At 45.7% G+C, this 9,049-nt stretch overlaps 4 protein-coding genes across 4 annotated transcripts; all 4 read right to left on the bottom strand.

The window, feature by feature from the left end:
- Window positions 1-1,685: 1,685 nt before the first annotated feature.
- F5147DRAFT_661789 (uncharacterized protein) lies at window positions 1,686-2,316 on the bottom strand (the record flags this gene model as incomplete). The annotated part of the gene is made up of 2 exons (XM_041434730.1): window positions 1,686-2,141; window positions 2,197-2,316. The coding sequence occupies 2 exons, from the start codon at window positions 2,314-2,316 to the stop codon at window positions 1,686-1,688; spliced, it is 576 nt and encodes a 191-aa protein (XP_041284014.1).
- Window positions 2,317-3,152: 836 nt separating this feature from the next.
- On the bottom strand, window positions 3,153-3,728 carry F5147DRAFT_661788 (uncharacterized protein; the record flags this gene model as incomplete). The annotated part of the gene is made up of 3 exons (XM_041434729.1): window positions 3,153-3,392; window positions 3,451-3,597; window positions 3,645-3,728. 3 exons carry the CDS (start codon window positions 3,726-3,728, stop codon window positions 3,153-3,155), a joined length of 471 nt encoding a protein of 156 aa, XP_041284013.1.
- A 510-nt stretch (window positions 3,729-4,238) lies between these two features.
- Window positions 4,239-4,625, bottom strand: F5147DRAFT_592200 (uncharacterized protein; the record flags this gene model as incomplete). Its single annotated transcript, XM_041432209.1, has 1 exon — window positions 4,239-4,625. A coding segment is annotated over one exon (387 nt), but the record flags the coding sequence as incomplete, so codon positions are not given.
- A 397-nt stretch (window positions 4,626-5,022) lies between these two features.
- On the bottom strand, window positions 5,023-8,991 carry F5147DRAFT_818863 (uncharacterized protein; the record flags this gene model as incomplete). Its single annotated transcript, XM_041443623.1, has 14 exons — window positions 5,023-5,260; window positions 5,304-5,608; window positions 5,659-5,721; window positions 6,032-6,164; window positions 6,436-6,483; window positions 6,754-6,812; window positions 6,878-7,313; window positions 7,368-7,386; window positions 7,417-7,858; window positions 7,924-8,295; window positions 8,347-8,418; window positions 8,468-8,518; window positions 8,583-8,812; window positions 8,877-8,991. The coding sequence occupies 14 exons, from the start codon at window positions 8,989-8,991 to the stop codon at window positions 5,023-5,025; spliced, it is 2,583 nt and encodes an 860-aa protein (XP_041284011.1).
- Between the last annotated feature and the right edge of the window lie 58 nt (window positions 8,992-9,049).

Genomic DNA, 9,049 nt, shown 5'->3' with positions numbered 1-9,049 from the left:
TGACGGGGTGACGCCTGGATAAGGGAGGGTGACGCCTATGGATCTAAATAAGGGAGGGTGATGCCCAAGATACTGGATAAGCGAGGGTGACGGGGTGACGCCTATAGATCTAAATAAGGGAGGGTGACGGGGTGACGCCTATGGGTCTAAATAAGCGAGGGTGACGGGGTGACGCTTGTAGCACCAAGGACAGTGCCAAGAGGACATATTGGCGGATGGGAAAAGAAGCGAGGGTGACGGACAGCCACTTACGACACCTCATGGGAAAAAGAAGGGGTGACGCTGACAGCGCCAAGGGCAAAAAATGGCGGATGGGAAAAAAAAAGGTGGGGTGACGGACAGCCACTTACGTGATGGACTTCCATTTGCGGCTGGGGTGACGGGGTGACGTTTACAGGGGTGCGCCCGTCGGACCAAATAGATAGGTGTTACGAAATAATATGCGCTGCGAATCAGAAACTGGAGCAGGAGTCGGAGATAGCTGATGCTGATTCCAGAGGACGGGAGGATTATGACAAGGACCTGGGACGATGGAAGATAGAGGCACAGACACTCGGTGATAGTGAGCTTCAGCCAAGGAAGTTCGCATTCATCGGAAGAACTGGAGTTGGCCAGAGCACCGCCATTAATGCGATACTAGGTGCGCCCGTATTATCGACGGCAGCCGATGTGAGTGCATGATGTCATGGTCGTCGATTGCCTCAAGCATCGAACTGATTTAAACTGATGGGGTCGTATGGTGGTGCAGCGAGTGTCCGTAGTAAGTAAGCGTGTTGATCTTGTGGGATGAGATGGTGGTGCGTGCTGTCGTGATTCTTATCTTTTCCTTGAGAAATGATGTTAACGTGCGCGTATGCAATTATCTCTGTTTTTATGACTATCGTGATTCTTATTCTTTCTTTCTGAATCTTTGTTGATGCGCGCGTATGCAATTATCTCTGTTTTTGTGACTAGCGTGATTCTCATATTTTCTTTGTGAATCGTCGTTGATGCGCGCGTATGCAATTATCTCTGTTTTTGTGATGATCGTGATTCTTCTTTTTTTCCTTGTCGATCGTCGTTAACGTGCGCGTATGCAATCGTCTCTGTTTTTGTGACTATAGTGATTCTTATTTTTTCTTTGTGAATCGTAGCTAGCATCCATGCGTGTTATTATCGTCTTTCTTGATGTCGTGGTCTGACTCTTGTTCTCTTGATTTTTGCTGTCGTAGTCTTGCGTGTCGTGTGGTATCGTATCGTGTCCTGCGCTATTGCATCTCATCGTATTGCTTCTGTTGTTGAGATACGAGACACCGAGACAATACGTTCCTGCCTACCAAACCTAGCTAAACAAGCCGAGACGTTTATAACCAAGCCGAGACAGTTTCTAACCAAGCCGAGACGGTTCTAACCGGGGGGGCGGTTGCTTTTGCTGTTTTGCCTTCTATCGTAGTCTGGCTGTGCGTCTGTCTAGTCTTTCCTTGATTTTTGCTGTTTTATTCGCTATCGTGGTCTGGCTTTGCGTCTGTCCCATGTTTCCATGATTTTGCTTGATTTTTGCTGTTTTATTTCCTATCGTAGTCTGGCTTTGCGTCTGTCTCGTATTTCCTTGATTTTGCTTGTTTTCTTGTTTTATCGCTGTCTTAGTATCGGTCATCCTGGTCCTTCTCTGGGGCCATGCTTCGGAGTGGTGCGAAATTTCATTTCTAGTTGCCTTGGATGGGTGGGCGCATCCCCTCTAGTGTGTGCTGAAATTCCTGTTTTTTGAAATTAGCGCATGCGTATGATGATTCTCTTGTGGTGACCTTTTGATGAGAGATGATCTGTCGTAGTCTATCGGATCGTGTTGATTTTTCCTTGACGGTCGTGGTCTGGGCGTTCCCCTCGGTGGTCTTCCTGATGGTGGCGGTCGGATGGAATCTCGACTTCATTTCGCTTGATCTTTGCTGTTTTGTTGCTGTCTTCATGTCTCTTGTTTCGTAGTCTTTGCTTGTGGTGATCCGTCGGGCGAGGACAGAGTCTCGTTTCGACTTGACTTCATTTTGCTTTATTTTTGTGATTTCTGGTGATTTTATCGCTTGACTTTCCTTGATTTCGTAGTCTCCCTTCTTGGCATTGCGTCGGGCGAGGACAGAACCTCGTTTCGACTTGACTTCGTTTTGCTTGATTTTTGTTATTTTTGTGACTTCATCCCTTGACTTTTCTTGAATGTTTGACCTGTGATCTTGCTCTGCGGTCGCTTTCTTGTCTCCTTGACTTTTCTTGATCGATGGGATCGTATTCGATTTCGTAGTCTGCGTCGGGCGAGGACAGAACCTCGTTTCGACTTGACTTCATTTTGATCGATTTTTGTTATTTTTTGTGATTTTATCCCTTGACTTTGCTTGAATATTCTGACTGTGGTCTTGCTCTGCGGTGGCTTTGACTTATTTCGTAGTCTCCCTTGTGGTGATGCCGAGAAACGAGACACCGAGACAATACGTTCCTGCTGACCTAAGCTAGATAACCAAGCCGAGACAGTTCTAACCAAGCCGAGACGTTTCTAACCGGGGGGACGTCCTGTAGTCTTGGCTTTTGTTTTTGCTGTTTTGCTTCGTATCGTAGTTTTGCTTCGTATCGTAGTCTGGCTTTGCGTCGTTTTCCTGCTATCGTAGTCTTCCTTGTCTGTGGTGATGCATCGGTGGAGGACGGAATTTTGTTTCCTACTGACTCGACTTTCCTTGATTTTTGCTGTTTTTTCATCCTGGCATCGCTCATCATGTTTCATCAAAAATTGCATTAGCATGCGCGCGTGCTGTTTGTCGATGACTCGGAACTAAAAATCTCGTTTCCTGTAGATGGACTATCCTTGACTCGGACTGCTTCTTTGTTTTTTTCATGAAAAATCCTGTTAGCATGCGTGCGCGCTATCATCTCCCTGATGGCAACTTTCGATCATATTCCTTTGTGACGACCTCCATTCAATTAGGAGGGGTGTCATGACTTTCATGTTGAACGCTGTGCGACCATACGACCTTACCACTGTACGACCGTACGACATCAGGTTAGTTATACGACCGTACGACCACGACGTCGTATGGTAGTGTGCCCCATGCTGCTCGTGACATATATTTACATCATTGTATGTTTATTATGGCCGAAGGCTCATCTACTATCTCTTCCTCTACAACCCCTCACATGTCCTCAGTAGGCTCTATCTTCACAATCACTGCCATCCCCTCCTCTATCTTCACAATCAACAATGCCCTGTCGTCCTCACTCGGCTCTATCTTCACGATCGCTCCCATCTTCTCTTCCATCGTCTCATCAATGAACTCTGTCTTCACATTCGCTCCTATCTTCTCCTCAGCAGGCTCTATCTTGAAATTACTTGCTTGCTCCAACCGCACGTCGACGGCAATATCTTGAGCGTTCTATTGAGTACAAAATAGCGTCATATATTAATCAAAAAAGAAAAAGAAAAAAACTCACCAGATCGGTCATATTGGGGCGGGGTTGATCGTTGATCTCCGGCTGGCGTGCATCTATCACACCAACCGGCAGCATTTGCATGCCATTTCGTCCGCTACGAGTACCGCGGAACGGTGCGTCTGCGTGGAGTGTCTTCAAACGATCACTCTAATCGACATATTTAGGAAAAGTAAGTTGGACGAAGGAAAAATTACCATTCGTTGCTCACGCATCATTTGTGCCGTGCGCCGCTTGGTGACAACTAATTTTGAAGCCTGTCCTCGCGTCATAGGAGGCATTGTGTATTGAAGTACGGATTTGTGATGGATTGTGATGGATGCGTAACAAGTGTGATGGACTGTGATGGACTTTATACAATTTGCTTATGTTATATCGAGGTTTACATCTTGATGCACTTTTCCAGTCCATATGTGGATGAGCGCATTTGTGGATTGTTGTGATTACCACCACACTTTGACGCTCCACTGTCACCACACTTTGACGCTCCACTGTCACCACACCTTGATGCTCCATTACCACCACACTTTGACGTTCCATTAATACCACACTTTGATGCTGATGCGACGATTGTTGTACATCATTGCATTGAACGTAATTTTCTGTACTATAATCGTAATGCAGATATTTCTCCTGTATCTTTCACATGATATATCCAAGCGCTCCACATTGAATAGCATGGTCTTATTTTGGATATCCAAACACGTCAACGTCAAGATACTCTCGCTGAGACCTGCGGATGAATCCATAGCCACGCCTACAATACTCCTGTACTTCCCTCTGCACCACTCTCACTGCTGTTGTACAATTTCACGTCTGATGATTCCATTTTTTGAATCCTTGTTTATTGTCCATTGGGGAAGAGCCATGCACATTGTTGTATCTATTGTGGTTAAATTGTACGTACGTGCGAGTGTAAGGTGTTGTATGTTGATCCTGGCTGGAGCGCGGAAGGTGACACCAACTGAAGGTGATACGGATGTTAATATATTTGTATGTGGGAGCGATGTTTTCTTATAGTTGCTTTCGTTGTTCTTTTCTTTGAGTAAAACTACGTCTCCGAAGACCGAGGCGAATCTTCTCGTGTTGGCTATATATTTGAGCAGTGACTTCAGGTAGCTGGCCACGTTTAAAATGTGTTTCACGTTATATGCTTTCGTTCCTAGCGACATTCTCAGGTTGTTGTGTTGTCAGACGTAGTCCGAGCAGGTCAAGAGCAAATGGTGTACGTATTCGCCGATTTTTTTTCCTTGTTGACATTCAGCCGTTACAGACTTCGCTATGCGACTGAGGTGATAATTCCATGTTCTCGGATGTACACCTACTAGTCGGGCTTACGGATGTTCCATCGAGTCATTTTTCTATCGAAATTATCTATGAAATGATCAGAAACGTGTGTCCACAGGTGTTTCTCCCATAACAATGCGCTCGTGATGTATTGGTGCGAGATAAACAGTCCTTCCGTGTGGAAGCAAGACAGCGATTTTATTCCGGGAGAAAGAGACATTGACCTATTTGCTGCTTATACTCAACGTCAGTGACTCTTTTAGAGTGATTTTTCTTGACAATTTTTTTTCAGGATGTGAAGGCTGCAGCGTAATTGAGTACACAAGTCCTTAACCACCTTCCATAGTCCTTACCAACTCCGATAGCTTGGTCTTTCGGAATAACGCAATTTTTATTGGGATCAGACGCAAGTTTGTCCGACATGAAATATAGTCCAATGTCTGCCTCATCAGGATACTCCGACTTCTTGACTATTTTAAGGCAAACATACAAGCCGTCAGATAGGCGTGTTACATCCATGATAGACCTACATTTCCAGTTTGGTGGGGGCTTAGTCTTTCAATGTATACGCAGAGGGGGGTGGCTTAATCCCTTTCGTCCTCCCCGCCGTCTTTCTCTTGAACTTGATGCAAGCTAGAGCATCTTTCCAGGTGAGATTTTGCGGCTTTTCCGTTGCATTAGTGTCCATATGAGCCTTGCGCTTCTTCTTGCGCTGCTCACCTTCGTCAGATGGCAGGTTGTTGGTCGCGGAAGAAGTATATTGGAGTATTGTTGGGATGTGGCCGGCATCTGCGAGACATTTATTAGCATTGACGATTCTTTCGTGCACAGCCTTTGGGTCGAGATGTTCGATGTGAGTGTAGACGTCAACACACTGTCGAAAGAGATGGATGAAAATTTCTGAACTTCGTTAGCCGAACTCACTTGTACGATCCCTGAGTTGGAAGACTGCCCATAATTTGGTTCGAGGGTGGGAGGAGTGATATCCTGCAGAAGCGATTAGTACCAATTATAGCACACGGGGAAAATTCACTGTGTAGTTAACTGAACAAGTTGAGTATCCTGTAAGCTGGAACTTGCAGCCATGGGCTCAGAGTATGGGGATTGTCGAGCGCTTCGAGCGAAGCCCTTGGTCGCCTTGAAAATAGCTTTAAAATTGACTCTGAACGTATTTCATGCGACCCATTACTCGAAGGCGAGAGAGAGGACGGCTGTAATGATTAGATATGATTTAAATGCTAAGATGAAAGTTCATACATCGTGACTGGCTGTCGCCCTGCCTCTCTCTTGTACTTACCAAATGAGGGTCTGAATGACTTGGCCTCGACCGCTCCCAGCATTTCTTGCGAGGATTATTTGCATTCATCCGGTAAGTGAGGTGGATGTGCGTGTCTTGGTGCAATGGAAGTGGGAGGCGTGAATAGGATCGACTGGCGTTCACAGGTAAGTATGAGGATTATTATGTAATTTGAGCGCACTGTCACGTGAACAAATATATAATGTTGGACTTGAATGTTTCAAACGGGTCCTTTGCCTTCGCTGCATTGACTGCCTTAGACTTAATTTGTGATGCAAGTAAGTGACCGTTGTTTGAGGCTGTCAGGAAATTACATAGACGCTGTGGGTGTGAGAGTCGCACAAATCCGTGTCATATTCACTCTCCCTCGTCAGTTTAGGACATATTCCAAAGCTTTAGCTTACATTGAGTGGTTTGGCACACCATTTATGCAGCCGGACTTCTCCTCTGGCCTGTGTTAGGTCTCTCACTTAACTCGTCGATTGCAGCAGACGTCTCAACACCACGTGGTATGACACTAGTCCTTACTGGAAAGGAGAATCGGTATTAATGATTGAAGTACGCCCTATTCCGATAGTACACTGGCCAGATGTTTACCGTCATGGAAAATGTGGCCAGAGGTACAGCAAAAACCACACCTATCTAGTAACAAGTCTCGCATCTTGCGGCGATATCATTATGTTAGGTGATGCAAGCATCTCGATCTCGATGTTTCTCCTTACATGCGAGATGTCGAGGACAGAGGGTTCGAGTGATTTATATTTCCTCTCCGCCTCTTATCCTGGTATGAATGGTGAGTGAGATCGATTTTCGACAGTTCGACATTTCGACAGATATTGGTAATACCTTTGTACCAGAAAATGCCACCGAGTCTTCTTTTTTCCTTTTCCCTTCTCTGGGTGTGCCCACACTCGAATTCCCATTGTTACTGGCGCTTTTTCCATCGTTTACCGCCTCCGTGTCCATCAAATCCGTGGAAACGTTCGAGGAGTTAATGTTCATGTTATTCTTATCCTGCCTTGGTACGTCCTGGGTAACATCTAGCTTTTCTGTTGTGACGCCGTTAATTATAGTGTGATTAGTGGGAGTGTGAACTCCATGAAGCTCAGAAACCTGGCTCGCATTGCGCACGTTGTCAGACATGGATACATCATCCTCATCTGCATCTGCTGCAAAATCTCCTGTATTGCGATCGCCACGGTCTTCAGTGTCATATGCTGACTTGCCTTCTGCCTTCCCCTGATCCGACACGGGTCCATCATCTATGTGCGTATCCTTCATTCTAGTGAAGCTGTCAGGTACTGACTGGTCTGTCGTGGCACAAACATCAACATACGTGGATTTCCGCTGATCATCTTGAATATAATGAAAAGCATGATGCTTACTTTCGATGTTATTTTTGAACGGAATAGTGCTCATGCGTGACGTAGTGGCACGCGGCAACGTCGTGGGGGGTAGGGGGTCTAAGGACGGTGTTTCTGGCTTAGAATCGGATAATATGTTTGTCTCCTTGGCTGCCCTCCCAAGAGCATGTGCGAGATGAATCAGATGTTCAGGGCTCTTCTCTGCATTGACCAATGCAGCATACAGTCTTTCTATCCCAAGTGCCTCGAAGTAGTCATTCTCCGTCAGTTCGTGGTATTCATCAGGTGACTGTGTGATGAGTTGGCCGTTGAGGGGCGCATCTAGTGGGACTCCAACGAGTGTGCGAAATCGTTGTATCATCCAGACTATCAATTTCTTGCTGATGTCTTGTCCATCTCCTTCTATCATGGCTCGCATCATCAGGCTTTGCGTGTCATCAACCAAAGCTGCCGTTAGAAACGCCTTCGAAATATCCCATCATGTGTGATTATATGTTTCCCTATTGCATATTCAGATCAAAAGCTCACGTTTTTTGCTTGACGGCCCTGCCCTGCATCGATACTTGTGAAGGCTGCCAGCTTGAATTCTTCCTCGTTCGTGACTGTGTTAGACGACTTTTTTCCAGCTCTTCCTGCAACTACATGCGTTGCTTCGTTTTTGACCACATCTACAGATTTCGTACCGTGATTCACTTTCTGTTTCGTTTTCCTTGGAGCGCCCACTGACTCCATCACTTTAGTCAAAGCCTCTGAAGCATCGTCGTCTTTTTGATAGCTTGATGATATCGCCAAAGTGTCCAATTGCTCCAATTCATGTTCGGTGTCGCTCATTCCGTCGCCTTCTCCTTTGGGAATTGCTAAAACATTTGCAGCCCCATAGTCCTGAATGTTTCCTGTAACCTGCAAGGGATATGTGGTGACTATTATCCTGGGCGGTATGCAGGTACTCACCGCCGCTGTGTTCTGGACACCGTGTTTACTATTCTTCATGGCGCCACCCTCTTGTTCTGATATTATCTGATGCTTCGACATTATTTAGCATATTAAATACGAGTCTTCCGTATGTACCTACCTCATTCGTAGTGCGGACAACAATTTTCCCCTTCTTTCTCTCTACAGCGTCCTAGTCAAATCAACATTCAGTATCTATTCCAGAAGATTTACTGTCGCATGTGTAGAAAACTCACATCAGTTGCGGGACGGATGGCCTGCTTTCCCTTCGTATTTCTATTTCCTTCCTGCTGTTCTTCGTGTTCAAGATCGATAAAATTCTTCGCTGCCCACGCAGACTTCCTATCCTTGATAAATCTCTCGATCATATCGCTCGACTCCTTGCTATGTGTGATAGTAGAAAAAACGTCGAGACCACACATGTTCTCATCCTTGCCGCATATCAAGTCATGATATGCCTTCTCATCTGCATTCACTTATGTGATGAATGATGAGCAATGCGATGGACATATAGATGGTAATTCGCTCACGCTTCATGACATCTGCCACCTCCACGCGCTCGACGAAGTCATTCCATGTGACATTAAACCTCTTTTTCACCTTCCGCACATTTTTATCGTTGAAGGTGCCACCTGTAAGGACCATTGCTGTGTGGAAATCCAAGCGTGCTGAACGAAAATTGAACTTATATCCATGTTCTTCA

Source organism: Suillus discolor (assembly GCF_016758755.1).
Source record: "Suillus discolor strain FC423 chromosome Unknown F5147scaffold_724, whole genome shotgun sequence".
NCBI lineage: Eukaryota > Fungi > Basidiomycota > Agaricomycetes > Boletales > Suillaceae > Suillus > Suillus discolor.
The sequence above is the reverse complement of the archived record's forward strand: the minus strand, read 5'-3'. Positions and strand labels throughout refer to the sequence as shown.